At 54.8% G+C, this 18,981-nt stretch overlaps 1 protein-coding gene across 2 annotated transcripts in view; it reads right to left on the minus strand.

Moving 5' to 3' along the window:
• Window positions 1-1,589: 1,589 nt before the first annotated feature.
• The window catches only part of LOC105483391 (archaelysin family metallopeptidase 1), a 39,797-nt gene continuing 22,405 nt past the window's right edge, over window positions 1,590-18,981 (minus strand). For both annotated transcript variants that reach the window (XM_011744228.3, XM_011744229.3), the window contains exons 3-7: window positions 18,533-18,700; window positions 12,683-12,811; window positions 12,179-12,348; window positions 11,545-11,721; window positions 1,590-8,975 (exon numbers count right to left, since the gene is read on the minus strand). In XM_011744228.3, the coding sequence (XP_011742530.2) occupies window positions 8,415-8,975; window positions 11,545-11,721; window positions 12,179-12,348; window positions 12,683-12,811; window positions 18,533-18,700 (1,205 nt within the window). In that variant the 3' untranslated portion in view covers window positions 1,590-8,414. The remainder of the gene's footprint in view (window positions 8,976-11,544; window positions 11,722-12,178; window positions 12,349-12,682; window positions 12,812-18,532; window positions 18,701-18,981) is intronic.

Here is an 18,981-nt window from a genome sequence, read left to right on the forward strand (position 1 = left end):
GGGCCTTAGACCCGTCCTTCCTCTCCTGAGCTCTACCCTCCCCTGGCCTTTCCATCCCTCCCAGGCACGGGCATCCCCGGTTGCTCTTCCTCCCAACATTGGCAGGAACCTCCCGTACCACCCAGTGTTTCTTCAATAGAGTCGGTCGTTTTGCAGCTGCTGGTCGCCACCACCAGACAGAACTGTGGGTGTAAGGGACGCGCACAGGCAGCCAGCAATGGCAGCCCGCAGGGTCACACAGGAAACGTGCTGTAAGTGACATTCATATAAACAGAAATAACGGGCCGGGCGTGGTGACTCACACCTGTAATCCAGGCACTTCGTGAGACAGAGGCAGGAGGACTGCCTGAGCCCAGGAGTTCGAAACCAGCCTGGGCAACATGGCGAAACCCTGTCTCTACCAAAAAAAAGTTTTTAATTAGCTGAGTGTAGAGACACACACCTGTAGTCCCAGCTACTCAGGAGGCTGAGGCAGGAGAGTCGCTTGAGCCCAGGCATTTGAGATAAGCCTGAGCAACATTGCAAGACCCCTGTATCTAAAATAAATACTTAATTTTTTTTTTTTTTTTTCAAGGCCAGGCGTGGTGGGTCACACCTATAATCCCAGCACTTTGGGAGGCCGAGGCGGGTGTTTCACTTGAGGTCAGGAGTTCAAGACCAGCCTGGCCAGTAGTGTAAAACCACGTCTCTACTAAAAATACAAAAATTACACAGGCATGGTGGCAGGCACCTGTAATCCCAGCTACTTGGGAGGCTGAGGCAGTAGAATCGTTTGAACCCAGAAGGCAGAGGTTGCAGTGAACCAAGATCGCACCGCTGGGCTCCAGCCTGGGTGACAGAGACTCTGTCTCAATAAATAAAAATTCAAAAAAAGAAATGATCCCCTCCAGCCCCCAGAACACACACTAGCCTTTCCTTTTTGTCACAGCGCATGAAAAGCATCCACTCTGACGTGGGGAGACATGGAAACCGGGAGTGAACGTTTGTGAAGTGACTCTGTTTGACAGGTGTTAAAAGTCTCCAGCAGTGACTTAAGTGTTTGTGGATGGGCGTCCACGTGGGTAAATGAACCTGTCCAAGTCAGCAGAGGAGCCGAGTCTCAGAGGGGAGCCACACCCTGCACGGAAAGCTCTGCAGCAGTGCGTGGCAGTCCTGTCCGTAGGTTCCCGTGGGCTCCTTGCATTTTCAAATGCAAGGAATTGTTTATCTAATTCAATAGACACATTCCCTGTTTTCATTTAGACTTCTAGAATTTCATCCTCTTCCTTTAAGCCCTTTTTAAAATTTGGAGTTGAGGCGGGGCATGGTGGCTGACACCTGTAATCCCAGCACTTTGGGAGGCCGAGGTGGGTGGATCAGGAGTTCAAGACCAGCCTGGCCAAGATAGTAAAACCCTGTCTCTACTAAAAATACAAAAATTAGCCGGGCGTCGTGTGGCTGGCTCCTGTAATCCCAGCTACTCGGGAGGCTGAGGCAAGAGAATCGCTTGAAACCGGAATGTGGAGGTTGCAGCGAGCCAAGATGGCACCATTGCACTCCAGCTGAGCAACAAGAGCAAAACTCCATCTCAAAAAAAAAAAAAAAAAAAAAAAAAAATTAGGGAGTTGATAGCATTTATTAATTTTGAGAATGAAAATGTAAAATGTAAGCATTATAGAAAACCTGAGTAACACTATTTATTTTGTACATCAAAGTCGTCCATCAATCATTGCAGTATAAAATGCTCCAGGTGTGTTTCCACGTGGACTGGACTCTTAAAAATAACCATGTCATATGATCGAGCGGTCATTAAAGCTCACGTAATTAGGGCTAAGTCGTTCCCATCGGGAGAGGCTATTGTGGGACTTGTACCTCGGGCCAAGGGATGCCCTGGGCTCTGTTGGGGCAGAGGAGGGAGCTCTGCTGGGCGCGCTCTCCTTTGCCCTCTTTAGGCATTGCTCCTGCTCCGGGGTCCGTGACAGACATCAGGTTGTACCATCAAGAGCCCCACGCGTAACTGCCTCCATGTGATGCAGGCGGGAAGGCGGCTAGAGGATGGCAGGAATGAAGAGGAGACACCCGCCTTCCGGCAGGGGCTCCCTGCAAGCCCCAGGAGGCCGCCTGGAGTTGGGTTGGCAGCCGACACAGCTGCTGCCCCCACCCTGCCCATTCGGTAAAGGTCTCGAGCCCTCACAAGGGGGCGCCCAAGAGGATGGCCACCACCCACCCAGAGGGGCACAGGTCAAATGTGGTGGAAGTTTGATCTCACTTCAGATAAAAAAAAAAAAAAAAAATCGCCTGTTCTTGCAGCTTCCCTCCCTCTTTCCTTCCTGCTCTCCTGTACATCTGCCTGTGTTAAGCGACCCTGAGAAAAGCGTGTTCTCCGCCTCTTCCAACCTGGTCCATTTCCTGTGGTTTCTGTGACTCGCCTGTTCCCAGGGGCCTCCCCAAGGTGGGCAGAGCACAGGGAGAAGAAGTCGCTGAGCACCGGACGCAGCTCGGCCCTGGCCTGCCCGCTTCTCTCTGACCACAAGACCAAGCCCGGCTGCACAAGCCCCATCCTGTTAGAAGGGACAGTGGCGCTCCAAGTGAGAAAGCGTTGGAAGAAACGGTGAAAAATTCACTGCCTTCGCTGCTGAAAGTCTGACCGCAGGGGGCGGGACGTCGGCTTCAGACTGGTTCCCACGCTGCCCCCAGGAGCCATCAGCCGCGCTCATCACCTTTGTCCACGTGCCAGGCGAGTGGGCACCCGCAGGTGCCACCAGCGTGCAAGAGTCAGAGCTGAAAAACGCGTCCCCATTCATTCCCGCCGGTCACAGACCACCAAAGGAGGCCCGTGAAATAGACTCACAAAGCTTGGTGAGGGCCCTTGAACCGAAGATGGTCTTAGACTAGCCGGGGACACACACGTGTTGGCCTTTGCTGAGAAATGACGTTTCAGTCATACTGGATCCAGAAAACCAGGCACACTGTGGCGGGCAGAGCACCCTGCCTGAGAGAGAAGATGCACACTGGGCCCATAGTCAGCAGAGCCAGAGCTCTCGGCAGCAGAGGAGCACCACGTTGGAGCCAGGTTACTCCGGCACTGGCTCAGTTTCCATGTAACGGAAGTGCGTTCAAAGCCTGGGGAGCCTCCGTGGTGGAATCTGGCGGGTGTCGTCTCTGGTTAATCTCACCAGAGCTCGGGCGCCTCCGAGAGAGGGCAGGAGGTTAGTCGGGCCTGGCTGCGGTGGACGCTCCGTGAGGGCCGTTCCTGCGCAGCCGGGGAAGGTGGGGGCCGCCATGTTTGCTCGGCTCCAGTGAAAATTTGGATTGCCTCATCATCGTCGCGGGAACACTGCAGCGGGGAGACAGACTGAACGCGCGGTGACCTCAGGATGCTTCTTGGAAATTGCTTTTTAAAATAAACCCCCGCCATCAGCCTGTTTTCATTTGCCTCCCTACCCAAGAAGCCGAGTTCAAAAATAAACCTCCGTTCTTCCGGGTTCTCATTCATCAAGGTGCCACTGTACGATGTCAGAAAAGGGAAGGCTCGGGCTGCCTTCTCCACCGGTGATTTGCATCTGTTTTGAACAGCGTTCGCAGGCCGCGGCTCTTCACAGTCAAGCAGGAAGCGTTTCCTAGATTACCCTGCGGTGTTTATCTTCGACGGCCTGGTGTTCCAAGAGCCATCGATTTGCTGTTTCCTTGGGTTTCCTTGAAACTGGGCACCTCTGTGTGCCGTTGTCCCCACAGGGACCACAGCTAGATTTCAGCTCTGGTGCAGCCTGCGTGCGGGGTGAGCTCCAGAGAACCGCTCCCTGGGGCCTCTCCCAGGACGGCAGCCAGGTCCCCGCGAGTCTGTCACCCTTTCTGGAGCTGCAAAGCCGGCCTAGAGGACGGGCCCTCATCTGCTCCCAGCACACACAGGCAGGCCCAGGTCAGGTCTGAGAGCCCCATCGCGAAGCCCTGATTCTGTCTGTCTTCACAGGGATAAAAATATTCCTGTCCGGGCCTCACCCTCCTTTAATAAACAAATCAGTGAAGCCCCAGCAACCCCGGGGGTGTTTTCATTGGCACCTCACCTAAGAGTGCCGGCCACCCACCCAGGCCGCTCCCCAGAGTGGGAAGGAGCTGCCAGGGCCAGAAAGCCTCCTGGTAATCAGAACCGAGGGGCATGGGTGCTGGTGTGGGGGCTGCTCAGGAATCAGGGTGCAGGCCTCCCAAGACCGTGCACCTTCTTAACTCTTCCTGCTCAGACCTCCAAGGTTGCTTTCCTAAGAAAGCCACACAACAGCAGGAGAACTGAGGGTTCAAGCAAGAATAGACCGCGTCTGAACATCAACTCTTCTGCTTCTGAGGCTCCAGCCCTTCCCAGTCCCATCTTGGTGGCCACAGCCATGCAGTGGGGACGCAGCCATCTGCCTTACAGGTCATTTCGAGACTCGAGGATGATGATGAGAAAAATTCCATTATGTAGGAGAGACCCCTTCAGAGGTGGAGTTGAGCCACCAGGGAAGGTTTGCCTGTCCAGGTGGACTTGGGCAGGGCAGCCGGTCCCTCCCTTCCAAGACCTAGCTGACCCTGCCCATTGGGTCTGCAGAACAGCTCCCTTGGCACCATATGGAGACCCTCTATGTGTGGGTGTGTCCCTGGAATGTTCTAGCCTCCCCTTTGAACTTGGTAGGATCTAAATTTGGACACCCAGCTTTATCACTCGTGCTTGACTAAGCCATTTTATGTTTAAGGCTTTTGGAGATTTCATCAGGGAAAGGTCTGAAGCAGATGTCCCATGGGACAATATGAACAGGTCGGCATCCCTCCCCCCTCACCCATGCTCTGGAAATGGGGGTGGGGGCAGAGCTCCACTCACTGTCCTGTGCCCTCAGGGTTCACACCATGGACTGGAGTCGGGATGCTGCTTCTCCCCTTTCTTCCGTCTGACAATGAGTTTGGGCTTTGGGGAGGAAGAGAGAGAACATGAGATTTCGGAAAGGACTGCTGGGCTGCCTGAAGAGAGATTTGCCTCCAAGAGGGGACACTGCTCCTCACCCCTTCATCAAAGCATGGCTGTGACGTGAGAGTGTGTATTCTAGCTACTTCAGAAGGCAAGTGTCAGCTTCCCCAGCCTCATCGCACACACACAGCAATACAGATAACGTCTGTTGTGACCTGAAAATATTTTTAGATCCATGAGGCCCCGCTGACTTGACCTGCCAAGATGGGTGAGGCTCTCAGAAGAGAGGTCATCGTCAAGCTGGAAGACCCATCCTTGTGAATTCAGGGGCTTCTGACAGATAAGGAGACGAGAAAGCAATTAAGTGGACTCTGTACATTTTTTTAAAACTGAAAAAACCATGGCCCTGTGTTTCTTGGAAACCATCATCTCTAAATTTAATCTCAGTTCAACTTTTGCAGTGCTTAAGGAATTTAGAAAGATTCGTGAGCTGTGACCTTCCTCGAGAAGGCAGCCCTCATTATCTCTCTGCTGCCTTAGCATCCTTCCTGCTGACTGTCCCAAGTTACCCTTCACCGCAGCACAGACAGAACCTGGGGCTAGCACAGGGGAGAGGAGGGAAACCAATTTCTCTTCCTCAAAGTTGCATTTCAAAACTGTCCTCCCAACAGCTGTCTTAAAAAATGTCACTCACATCTGCAAAGGCTGTGGATAAAAGGGGTTTTTTTAGTGGTTTGCTCCTGCCTTCAAAATGCTTTTTTGGGACATGCATCACAGTTGAGGGTCAAAGGACATGGGTACAGAGAGACAGTGCGGAGGCTTTGGCCATAACCCCAACGCACTCCCACCCTCAGCCTGAGCCAGGCTGTTCTATTTTTATCACCTCTGTTTAATCTCACATCACTCCAGCTGTTAACCTTTTGCAGAAGATGAAATCGGAAAACAGGTCAGGTCGTCTAGCAGGTGCACCAGCCAAATCCCCACAGCGAACGCCGAGTGGGGCTGACTGTTCATGAATGGCCACAGCGATATTCTGTTGCCTCACATTCCCTGCCACAGCCTCTCCCTGTGAACCTGGGGTGGGTTCCTTGTCACTGCCTCAGTAGAGTGCAGGAAAGGTGACACTCTGTGACGTGAGGCCGAGTTATGAAACACCACAGAGCTTCCATCTGTCCCTCAGAATGTCCACCTTAGGAGGGCAACCGCCATATTGTGAGGAAGCCCAGGTCACTTTCTGAAAGGCCTGGCTCTTCATCTCCCCTCTTCGTTCTGTCACAGTTACCTCCCAGGTCACTGTCATGCCCCTTAGAAGCTATGCAAAAGAGAGGGGTATGGATGAAGGTCCTAATGCTACTTCTGAGCTGCATCTTTGCTTCTCTGAAGTCAACACCTACTTGTCCCTTTGCATTTTCTGAGACTGGGACCAGGAGCCTGCTGTCTGGCTCTGGCTGTCTGCCCTGCTTGTCCGGCTTCCTCACAATATGGCAGCTGCCTTCCTAAGAAGATGCCTCTCCTCCATGGAGAGCCTCACGTGGGCAGGAACCAAGGCCTGACATTCCCAGCCAGCTTCCTCTTGGCAGCCACGTGAACAAACCCTCCAGTTGAACCACAGAGGCAAACCGTCTCCACCAAGCTCTGCCCAAGTTACAGATTCATGAGCTAGACTGTTGTGATTTAAGCCACTAAGTCTTGGGTGGTTTGTTTGCAGCAACAGCCACCAGGCTCCAGCTTTCACCTTCTGTTACTGCAGTGCGCTCGGCCGGCACCTTCCATTGGCCACTTTCTGAAAGGCCTGGCTCTTCATCTTCCCTCCCAGGTCAGTGTCATGCCTCTTTGAAGCTATGCAAAAGAGAACGCGACGGATGAAGATCCTAATGCCGCTTTTGAGCTGCATCTTTGCTTCTCTGAAGTCAACACGTACTAGTCGTTTTGCATTTTCTGGGACCTGCAGTCGGCCTCCACCAATGTCAGATTCACAAGGAAGCCTCAGTCCCCTCCCCTGCATAGCCCTTCCAGTTTTAGTTTTATATTTTGGATTGTTTTTCTTAGAAGCCCTCCATAACTGTATGAGCCACCCACCCACAAAAGGTCCAAGCTGCCCTGTTCTTGCCTCTTTCCAGATGAGAGAGCGTGAGCGGTGACCCCGCCCTCGTCGCTCCGAAGGGATTCCGCTGTCAGAACCGGAAGTCTCTGTCCCTGGGACTCTCCACTGCAGGCTGAGGGGGACGTTTGACAATAAAAGGGTCAATTCATCAGGAAGACACAACAATCAAATGTGCATGGACATAAAGGAGCTTCAAAATGCAGGAAGCAAAATTCGGCAAAATTGAAGGGAGACAGATAAAATGCCCAGCCATGGCAATAACACCCCTCTCTCAGCAACTGATCGAACTAGACCAAAAAAAAAAAAAAAAAGATCATCTGATCACCACCTCCACCTACTTGGTGGTACTGACAGTGCAGCCGCCTTTGCCAAGAAACTGTCCCAAAAACATCACCGCAGTTTATTTTCCCCACAGTGAGCAGCAGCTGCCTCAGGAATAAGGGGGCCTCTGCCCTCAGTGCATGTCAGACACCCTCAACTCCTGCAGCCTCTGTCAGAAGAGATGGCAAACCCCAGAACTTGCATGGAGAGCCCCGGTGAAGCCCGTCAGGATCAGAATGCTACTAGCGCCACAGAACTGGGCACTTTGTGTGTGCATGGGGTTGACGCTTGAAATAGAGGCAAAACCCTGTCGCTTCCCCTTTGTGGAGGAGACTTAGCCTTGGAAGCTGGGTTGCAGCGTGGAACCCGTGTGCCCCCAGGGTCACTCCTCATCTGAGCTGGCCTCTCCAGCTCTGGCTATAAATAACTAAAGGGCAGGCCTGCAGCCTGGAAGGAGACAGGACGCACGCTGCTTCCTTCTGCCTCTGTGGGCGAGGGGGTTCTGTCCCAACCCCAGCACAGTCCGGGTTGTACTCCATGAGAAGTGTCCAGGAGCAGAGAGACCTCTCCATGTGTGCAGGCCCCTGGGAGCAGCTGGCTGGGACATAGGAGTTGAAGGAGGCACCTGAAGACAAATGGTCCGTGGCTTTTCCAAATAACCTTTCCTTTTTTTTATTTCCTTTTTATCCTCAGTCTTGCTGTGGTGCCCAGACTGCAGTACAGTGGCATGATCACATCTTGCTGCAGCCTCGACCTCCTAGGCTCAAGCAATCCTCCCACCTCAGCCTCCTGAATATCTGGGACCACAGGCATGAACCACTGCATCCAGCTCATTTTTAAATTTTTCTTTTGTAGAGGCAGAGCCTCACCATGTTACCCAATCTGGTCTCAAACTCCTGGCCTCAGGCGATCCCCCCGCCTTGGCCTCCCAAAGGGATGGGATGACAGGCCTGAGCCACCACCCAGCCAGGCCCTTCCTCTTAATCCCTGGCAGGTCAGTAGTGGCCTCAGCTACTGGACAGCGCTGGCCAGCCAGCATCCTAGGGAAGGAGACGCAGGGCAGCCCCTGCTGTGCTAACTCTCTTCCCCATCCCAGGGGCAGGGGGCCGACTCTGCTCTGGAGAGTTTTCGGGCACTCAGCTTCCTCCTCAGGGAGAAGAACTTGTCCCCCAGGACCTTGCGCAGCCCCACACTGTCATTGCTGCTGGGTGGGTCCTGCCTGATGGCCGGGAGCTGGCCCGTGAACATCTCCCAGGGGTCGAGGGCATCCACGGCTCTGTCCACCTGTGCCAGCTCCTCCTCCGCCACTTCCCGCTGCAGGGCCTGGATGCACATGGCCAGCCACCGTTTATGCTCCTTGATAGCCTCCTCAGGGCCCCCAAGTGCCGGCGGAGCCTCTGAGGCCACCAGGGAGCTCAGCCCTTCCTCTGGCTCCACCTCTGGCCCCGAGGAGAAGGTGTGACTGTAGGCTTCAGGGGTGAGGGGCTCGGACACGCTGGTGCCGGGCTCCGAGTCACTCTCGCAGCACATGCCCGAGTCAGCGCTGGCGGGCGGGGTGTCCTCCCACACCGACGGCTCCCCCGCCTCCTGGCTGGGCCATGTCCCCGCCACTGCCTGAGTCCAGGTGTAGAGTCTCTAAGAGGGAGAAACACAGGCTGAGTTTGCTCCCTGCCAGCCCTCGTCTAGCCAGGGAACTGCCAGGAGACCCAGCTCCTTACCTAAGGGGACCCCACCGTCCTCAGTTACCCAGGGGCAGGAGTCAAGCTGGTGGCGTGAGGGCTCTTCTGACCAGCAGCCTTTGAGGACTCACGTCCAGGCTGTGCCGGAGTCGGAGGTACCCACCCCCAAGAGCCCACCATTCAGGAACTTCATAAGCTACTTGTTATCCACAGTTAAAGAATAGAGCACTTACAGTTTGTTTTTTTTGAGATAGTGTCTCACTCTGTCACCCAGGCTGGAGTGTAGTGCTGTGACCTCGGCTTACTGCAACCTCCACCTCCCAGGTTCAAGCAATTCTCCTGCCTCAGCCTCCTGAGTAATGGGGATTACAGGTTCCCACCACCACACCCGGCTATTTTTTATAGTTGGCCAGGCTAGTCTCAAACTCCTGACCTCAGGTGACCCACCCACCTCAGCCTCTCAAAGTGCTGGGATTATAGGCGTGAGCCACAGCGCGCGCCCAGAAAGTATACATAATTAAATAAAATTTTAAATTTTAAAGCAAAGGTCCGGGCATGGTGACTCACGTTTGTAATCCCAGTACAGGGAGGCAGAGGCAGGAGGATCACTTGAACCCAGGAGTTCAAGACCAGCCTGGGCAACATAGTGAGATGACAAGGGGAAAAAATAGAAAAAAAAGCAAAAGGAATACTTGAAACTCACTTCCTAAATGTTTTCTACATCTCACTCTTACCTCTGCTCTCAAGGTTATTCTCCTCTCCTGCATCTGTACAGGGGACATGCAGTTTAACAAGCCCCCACTGCACACCTCTTCCCAACTCAGCACTCACTGATATCCCATTGGGACCTGACATCAGCCATAGTGGGACTGTTTACACCACAGGAAGTGGCAGAGACCACAAGTCCGGTTTTCTTTGAGAACATTCCACTGATTGCTTTCAATGGACAGCAGTGACCTTTTCTGGCCAGGCCCTTGGTTGGCTCTCCAGCACCAGCCAGAGCCCTGGGACAGCAGGTGACCTCACATCCGCACCGCTCCCCTCCCTACAACAGCAAGGAGGGCCAGGCTACCCTGGAGTGCCTTTGCCTTGGCGCTTTTCCCTCCATAGCCACGGGCGATGGTGCTCGTGGAAGGGAGAGCTCTGGGCAGAAGGAGGAGCTACACCCTCCAGCTCCAATCCAGACTATGCCAGGTCAGCATGTGTAGGGAGGGGCACACACGTTATAAAAGTTCATGTCAGATGGTTGCACAAGACCCCAAGTGAAGGCATCAAATGAGAGCTCTCAACCCTTTCTGCAGACCAAGCTGCCCTTCTGCCTGTTACACAGCCTCTCCAGGGTACTAAGAGCTGCCCCTCGATAGGGCACAGCTGGCAGCAGCAACCTTTACAAGGCGTCATCAGGTGCCAACCGGCCATCATGCCGCCTGCACCCTCAGGAGATGCTCCTACCCTCAGCCGTGGCTGCGCCTGGGCTCCCCCCAAGTCATAGGCTCCTCTCAGCCTTCCACTTGGGAAGGCTGCTTCCTCTGTGCCCCCTTCACCTTCCCTTTACTGCCAGAGTCTTCGAAGAAGATCCCTACAGAGAGATTCCAGCACTGTGAGCTGGAAATGCCCCAGCCTCTAGTTCAGCAGTGTCACCCAGGAGCCCTGCGCGTACCGCTCCTCACTCTGCCCCAGAAGGAAGGCGGGCGCGGCCGGGCCCTGCAGGGGGTTCTGACAAGCTGAGTCTGGGAACTACACTCCCACCTGCTTCCACGGCCTGGACCCAGCACCGGACACTCCCACCTGCCTCCACGGCCTGGACCCAGCACCGGACACTCCCACCTGCCTCCACGGCCTGGACCCAGCACCAAAAGGAGGAGGATGCAGGGGCTTCCCAGCGCAGTTTCATTGACTGCTCTTGTGCTTGTGCACAGTGCGCACCTGATAACTGGTTTTCATCCAAAGGTGGGTTTAAAGAAAAATTACCACCACCTGCCTTTGCACTCAGAACTCAGAGTACAACTTCCGAGCCTGCAAACAAATCTTCCCTCATGAATACAGACAAGCCATTTGCTCAGCAGCCCCACCCCGGGTGACAGCAGAGGGAGTTAGGAATGGAGGCCGCCTCCAACACAGCCTTGTTCTGTCAGCTCCCACCTCCTCCCAAGGAGCCTGTGCCTCCTCTGAGCAGCAGTGACCCAAGTGTTGGTGACGGGAAAGAAAAGAGCAAGTTACCCTGGGAAGACCATGCCACCCACCGGCTGCACCAGGAAGGCCCCATGCCGCTGCAACCTCCTGGCCGCAGCCGCCACATGCGGGCACTGGCAGGACTCGACCTACCACCGCCGGTGAGATCCGGATGGAGCTCAACCCCAATGCAGGTCCCGGGGCTCTGCACTGCCTGGAACCCGGCAGTTTGACAAAGCGTGTGCGCAGTCCTCGTGCCCTGCATGGTCTCCAGGTGGCGCTCGCGGGGCCTCCAGAGCACAGGTCCCAGCAGCTGGGCAGCGCAACTCGGGCAGCGCAACTCGGCAACTCACCTGGTACCTCTCGATGAGCCTGAAGCCCAGGATGTGCTGCAGCTTTCGCAGACAGATGGGACAGAGGTCCAGGGGCCGCCGCAGGGCCTCATCCAGGCTGAGCGCACCCTGCATGAGGCAGCGGAGCCAGCGGCAGTTCCCCAGGCCCAGAAGGTGGCAGAGCTCGTGGCACGTGACCTGGGGGGAAGGCCACCAAGCACCTTGCCTCACCGCCTTGCCCCCGTATCCGGCAGATCCCCAGGCAGCCCCAGCAGGGCCAAAATGAGGACCTGGGTGAGGCTGGATGGCCTGGAAGTGGTCCGGGCGCCCTCCCCCTGCCCCAGGTGGCACAGGCGTCAGTCCGCATCTCTGGCAGGGCTGCATTCAGGGCCCCAGGGGAAAGGTGAGTCAGGATACACCGCCCTGGGGAGGCCACACAGGATCGGGGCTTGGGGCTCTAATCCCTACCCTGCTTCTTCATAGCTGTGTGGCCTTGGTTTCCTCATTCCGTGAAGTTAGGGGTCCACCCGCTTCACAGTGAGGATGGGGCGGTGTAACGGACTGACTGACGCAGCGCAGGCTCAGCCAGCACCCTCCCGTCCCCTCTTCCAGCACCCTCCCGTCCCCTCTTCCCAGTCCCAGAGCCCCCACCCACCTTGCAGCACTGAACCATCCCCAGGGCACTGAAGCACAGGGCCCAGCCTCTGTCCTGCAGGGGGGCCTCAGGGCCATCTGCTGCTGCCTCCACCAAGGCTGGATCAGGGGCGCTGGGCCCCGACTTCGGGAATTCCCCCGAGAACCGGGCGAAGCTGCAGACGCCCACTTCTGGAGAGAGATGGTGAGAAGGGCACGCTCAGGGGTCAGCCTTGGCTCTAGGGGGCCCACCATCAAACCCACCTCATGCTCTCGTGTAAGCCGGCCATGGCCTAACAATACTTAGGTCCTGGGAGGCCCTGTCCTGCCCACATGAAGATGGGCCCTGGGGCAGAGGCCACGGCTGAGGAACAGCCCCTATGCCACCCCTCAGGAGGAGCTGGAAGGGACCGCCTATTCCCATGTGTGGGTGTTCACTTCCACCACGAGGGTGCCCTGCAGCCCCGGGGGCCACGGCCCCATGCCAGGCTGCCCCCCAGGCAGAGCTGCCAGGGCCCCGGCTCACCGTGCCCTGGAAGGAACTTGCTGAAGGTGAAGCTCCAGGCCTCGTGGGGGTACAGGTCGGACAGCGTGAGGCCCAGCACACACAGCGCGTCCCCTGGCTTGTTGTTCTTCAAGAAGGACAGGATGCCGTCTGCGGGGAGAGGGCCAGGGGATGGGGTCAGGAGGCAGCCAGGGACCCCTATCTACCGAGCTCAGGCTGGCACACCCTGTCATCCTCTTCCTCTGCCTGGGCCCCTTCCCAAGTCAGGTGTGGGCCACCTGCATTTGGTGTGACCTGAAGGCACACAGTACTGCATGATGGGGAGTGAGGGCCAGGGCCATTGGAGATCAGGACAGGGTAAGTCTGAGAGGCCATGGACAGCCCAGTGGGGGCGCTGGAGAGACAGCCCGGCCGACAAGACTGGCGCTTGCAGCCCCGGGAAGGAGAAGCTGCCCCAGCAGCTGAGCGACAGCCCCAGAGATGTCCACATCCCAGCCCTGGGACCCGGGAGTCCCCACAGCAAAAGGGACTGCAGATGATTAAAGATCATGAATGGGGGGGGCGGTATTCTGCATCAGCCAGGTGAGCCTGATGCCATCACAAGAACCCTCGCTAAGGCCGGGTGTATTGGCTCACACCTGTGACCCCAGCGCTTCCGGAGGCCAAGGTGGGTGGATCACCTGAGGTCAGGAGTTTGAGACCAGCCTGGCCAACGTGACAAAACCCCATCCCTACTAAAAATATAAAATGAGCTGGGCATGGTGGTGCATGCCTGTAATCGCAACAACTCAGGAGACTGAGACAGGAGAATCACTTGAACCCAGGAGGTAGAGGTGGCAATGAGCTGAGATCGCACCACTGCGCTCCAGCCAGGGCAACAGAGCGAGACTCCATCTTAAAATTGAAAAAAAAAAAACCCCTTCGTTAGAGGCAGCAGGGGGTCTGAGTGAGAGCACAGGGCCTGAGGGTGCTGCAGGGCTGGCTTGGAGGAAGGGCTGTGAGCCAAGGATGCGAGTGCCTCTAAAAGCTGGAAAGGGCTAGAAATGGATTCTCCCCGGAACCTCCGGAAGGAACCAGCCCAGCCGACCCTTGACTTTAGCCCAGAGAGGCTCCTGACCTGCAGAGCTGTAAGACCACAGTGGGTCATCCAAGCTAGCAAGTTGTATAACTTGTTAGCATGGTTCCCAGGAGCGTGAGTGTGGACAGATACAGGAGAGGCCCAGCGGCTGAACCTGGGCGCGATGACGTCAAAGCCGGGAAACCAGGAGCCCAAGGAGGGAAGGAAGGAGGCAGAGCAGCCACTGCGGGCCCAGGAAACCTGGAGAGGGTCTCAGAGTTACTGCAGAGAGGAGGGTTTGGGGCATAGAGGCATGTGGGGGAGAAAAGTGTTTTCCAAGGAGTTCTACCATTAAAAGGAACAGATTGCCAAGGAGGTGTGTGTGTGTGTTTTGAGACGGACTCTCACTCTGTTGCCCAGGCTGCAGTGCAATGGCGCAATCTCAGCTCACTGCAACCTCCGCCTCCTGAGTTCAAGTGATTCTCCTGCCTCAGCCTCCTGAGTAGGGGGGATTACAGGTGCGTGCCACCACACCCTGCTAATTTTTGTATTTTTAGTAGAGATGGGGTTTGTCATGTTGGTCAGGCTGGTCTCAAATTCCTGACTTCGTGATCCATCTGCCTCACTTCCCAAAGTGCTGGGATTACAGGTGTGAGCCACCGCACCCGGCCCTGTGTTTCTGAGACAACATCCCACTCTGTCACCCAGGCTGGAGCGCAGTGACACAATCACAAGTCACACTGCAGTCTTGACCTCCTGGGCTCAAGCGATCTTCCTGCCTCAGACTCCTGAGCAGCTGGGATGACAGGCATGAGCCACTGCGCCCCACCCAAAAAGGTTTAAATTATGAGTTTTCGGTTTCAATTATGAATTTTTTACATGGCCTTTCGTATTAACTTTTCAATTCCGATATGTATTTTCCATTTACTGCACAACTCATTTCAGACCAGCTACATTTTTTGTGTTCAGAGCCACAGGGGGCCAGTGGCTACTATCTTGGACAATGCGGGTCTAGGGTATGACCTTGGGAAATGAGTGACGGGTCTTGGAGGAGAGGCCAAGGAACTTTTGCTAACAAGGTGATGATGATTGATTGACAATGCCAACAAGGTGATGATGACAGTGATGATTGTTGTTAACCAAGTTATGTCCCCCCAAAAGATGGGTGGAAGTCCTAACCCCCAGGACCTATCATTGTTTGGAAACAGGATCTGTGCGGATATAATCTAGTTAAGATGAGGTCATTAAGGAGACCCAATGACTGGAGTCTTAGAAGAGACTCAGAGGCACATGGTGTAAAACTCACATGAAGTCAAAGGCCGAGATTGGAGTTGTACAGCTGCAAGCCACGGAGGGCCGAGCATTGCCAGCAGCCTCCAGAATCTGGAGGCAGCCAGGGAGGACCCTCCACAGAGCCTTCTGAGGCCGCATGGCTCTGCCAAAACTTTGGTTTCAGAACCGCGGTCTCCAGCAATGTGAGACAAGAAATGTCCCTAAGCCACCCCAGTTTGTGGTACTTTGTTACGGCAGTCCCAGGAACCCAATACAGTGATCCAAAGCATGCTACTCTCTGGGCAAGATGGCAGGACCCCATCTCTACAACAATACAAATAGCCAGGTGTGGTGGCACGTGCCTGTGGTCCCAGCTACTCGGGAGGCTGAGGCGGGAGGATCGTGTAAGCCCAGGAGTTCAAGGCTGAGGTGGGAGGATCGCGTAAACCCAGGAGTTCAAGGCTGCAGGGAGCTATGATTGCACCACTGCGTTTGAGCCTGGGCGACAAAGCAAGACCCCATCTCTAAAAAACAACAAAGAAAAATTAAAAACCAGGCTGAGTTGACCATACAAATGCAACCCGGCATACCCTCTGAGTTCCACCTGCTTTTGAACCTTCCCGGGTGCATATCCTTTCCCCCCAGTTTTTTTCCCCAAGGGGCTCCCCTGTGCACCTTCTGAAGTGCGGGGCTGGGGGAAACAGCAGTTCGTTCACTAAGCGGAGCAGGTAAAAAGCCCTGCAGTGACCCTTGTGGGACTCACTGCTATCTCTGAGCTGCCACAGTCCTGTCACAGACAGGACGGAGGCCGTAACAGGTGAGGTGCACTGCATACAGCGTGGGGGAGGTGGAGAGAGCTGAGGTTGCAGAGGCCGAGCCTGAGAGGCCCAGGGTCCCCAGCTCTGTTTTAGGGCCAGGGCCAAGGCAGGCCACACTGCCCCCAGACCTCACTCTAGGACCTCAGGGGTGGGGGAAGCCCATGGAGTGTCGGCTGCACCCAGAAAGCAGGCTGGGACACAGAAAAGAAACGTACCACTCAGGCGATGGCACCCCAGCCCAGCCAGGGGATCCCTGTCAACCCCCAAATCTCAACAGTCTGCTCCCTGTAATGGTACACTAGGGAATTTAGACAACCCTCCTGCCAAAAGATGGTCAGACAGGCAGAGAAAATGACAACAGCTGCTTCAAACACCCAAGATGGGGAGGAGTGGGTTACGGAGGAAGCCTCGGCAGCGGTACGGGGTAGACAGCAGCCCTTTATATGACGACGGTGTTGGCTACGTGATGTACACATCTGTCAAGACTTCCGAACCGTACACTAAAAAGGATGAATTTTACTATCTAAATTACACCTCAACAACCAAGGCAGAGACCTAATGAGAAAAACGGGGAGGATTCGAGCTCAAACAGATGAAGCTGGACTGTTTCTGGGGTGGGGGAATGGACAGAATGACCCTAATGACATGCCTTCTACCCTGGGAGGGATGCGGAGCCCTGGGGACCATCAGAATGACCCAGACAAGCTTCATGTCTTTGTCCCACAGTCAGCCCTTTGGTGCCCTGGCAGAAGGAAAAGAAAATCCTCTGTGGTGAAAAACATCAGCCTGGGCCAAAAATTCTCAAAGTTAAACTAATTTTTCCAATAAGATGCCTAACTAACAATCGAAAATAAGGCACAATGAGGCAGGATAACTGAGACAAAATTAGCAGAAATAACAAATACAGGCACATGGGCACTCCAGATTAGTGCAATCATCGGACAGACTGTCAAAAGCAACTATGTTCATGGACATCAATGCTGAACTTAAAGAAACGTCAGAGGCAGCTGAGACCCATAAAAACAGGACACTGCTAATTTGAAAAAGAATCCACTAGAAACTACAGAACTCACAAACATGACAACTGAAATTAGGAACACAATATACGGGGGGTTTGTTGATTTTTTTTTAGATGATGGGGTCTTGCTCTGTCTCCAGGATAGAGGACAGTACAGTAGCTCACTGCAGTTTCAAACTCTCAGCCTCCCAAGTAGCTGGGACTATAGGTATATGCCACCACGGCCGGCTATTTTTATATTTTTTGCACAGACAGGGTCTGGCTTAGTTGCCCAGGCTGGTCTTGAACACCTGCCATCAAGCTATCCTCCCACCTCAGCCTCCCAAAGTACTGGGATTGCAGGTGTGAGCCACCATGTCCAGCCTCAATATATGGGTTTAAGAGTACCTTAGATGAGACCAGGTGTGGTGGCTCACACCTGTAATCCCAGCACTTTGGGAGGCCAAGGCAGGCGGATCACGAGGTCAGGAGATCGAGACCATCCTGGCTAACAGTGAAACCCCATCTCTACTGAAAATATAAAAAAATTAGCCAGGCGTGGTGGCAGGTGCCTGTAGTCCCAGCTACTCGGGAGGCTGAGGCAGGAGAGTGGCATGAACCCGGGAGGCGGAGCTTGCAGTGAGCCAAGATCATGCCACTGCACTCCAGCCTGGGCAACAGAGTGAGACTCTGCCTCAAAATAAACAAACAAACAAAAAAAACCTTCGATGTGACTCCAGAGAGAGTTAGTAAGCCGAAGGATGAGAATAAATTCAGATTAAAGCATGAATGATCAAAAAAGATATAGAGAAGAGAGTAAGATGGATTAATATACATTCAACTGGAGTCATAAGAGAAGAGAGTGGGGCAGAGGTGATAATCGACAAAAGAAGCAATGGCTGAGAGTATCCCAGAACTGATGAAAGCTGTCCATCCACTCATTCCAGCCCCTTTAGAGGCCCTCCCTAAACTTGAACCTAGGTTTCCTATCCACCAAAGAGCCCTCACTTCACCTCTGCTTCTCAACCCAGCCTCACTCTCTCCAATCACCAGCAACCCGCAGGGAAGGGGCGAGGGCTTGAGGGTTAGGGGTCTTCTAGGCACATGTCAAGTACTATGCAAAGATGGAAGGTTGGAGTCATGCCAAGTGGCCTTAGAAGTGCTCACTTCAAGCCAGCGATGGTGGCTCACGGCTGTCATCCCAGCACTTGGAGGCTGAGGTGGGCGGATCACTTGAGGTCAGGAGTTCAAGACCAGTCTGGCCAACACGGTAAGATCCCATCTCTATTAAAAATACAGAAATTAGCCGGATGTGGTGGCGTGCGCCTACAGTCCCAGCTACTCAAAAGGCTAAGGCAGGAGAATCGCTTGAACCCAGGAGGTTGCAGTGAGCCGAGATTCGCACCACTGCTCTCCAGCCTGGGCAATAGAGCAAGACTCCATCTCAAAAAAAAAAAAAAAAAAAAAAAAAGAAGGGCTCGCTTCTCCTGCTCTGCGTGCTCTGGCGTTTTCCCGTGGGCACTGGCTGTATGGCCAGGTCCCCGGACACTCCTGGGTGGAAGAAGGAACTCCCTGTTTCAGTGCTGCTTCCCACACACCTAGGAAATGGACATTTCCCACCAAAAAGGAAGAAAAGATTCCTTTCCTCTCCTGGGCGCCTTCCTCCCACCTCTTCCTTCTGGAAAGGGGCTGCCTTGGCATGAGCCGTGGCTGCCGTCCTCACTCACCTGTGTGGAGCTGGAGCCTGTCAGAGTCCCGGCTGGGGCGCGAGGAGCAGCGGATGGACGCGGCCGCCACCGAGGGTAGGCACTTGACACGCAGGCCCAGGAAGAAGGCCTCGGTGCAGCTGCACAGCTGGCGCAGCAGGGAGCTTCCCACTGGCTCCTCGCTCAGATCTGGTGGGAGAGCAGCGCCATCAGCCCTGCGGCACCCCTGCCCGCCTGGGACCCTCTCCCCGGGAATCGCCTGTGGACACCGGCCAGCTGGGTGAACAAGGCCAATGTGGACCTACCCTGACAGCAAGCAGAGCATCGGGCTTAGAAAGAAGATGGAAAGCATGACTTTTTCAAAAGGGCAAACACCGAGGGACATAGAGGAAAGATTCGTGCACAGATGAAAGGACAGCAGTGACAATTGCATGTGAGCTCAGGGTGGGAGCAGGCAGGGCCTCACCAGG

This window comes from Macaca nemestrina, chromosome 4 (genome assembly GCF_043159975.1).
Source record: "Macaca nemestrina isolate mMacNem1 chromosome 4, mMacNem.hap1, whole genome shotgun sequence".
NCBI classification, from domain to species: domain Eukaryota; kingdom Metazoa; phylum Chordata; class Mammalia; order Primates; family Cercopithecidae; genus Macaca; species Macaca nemestrina.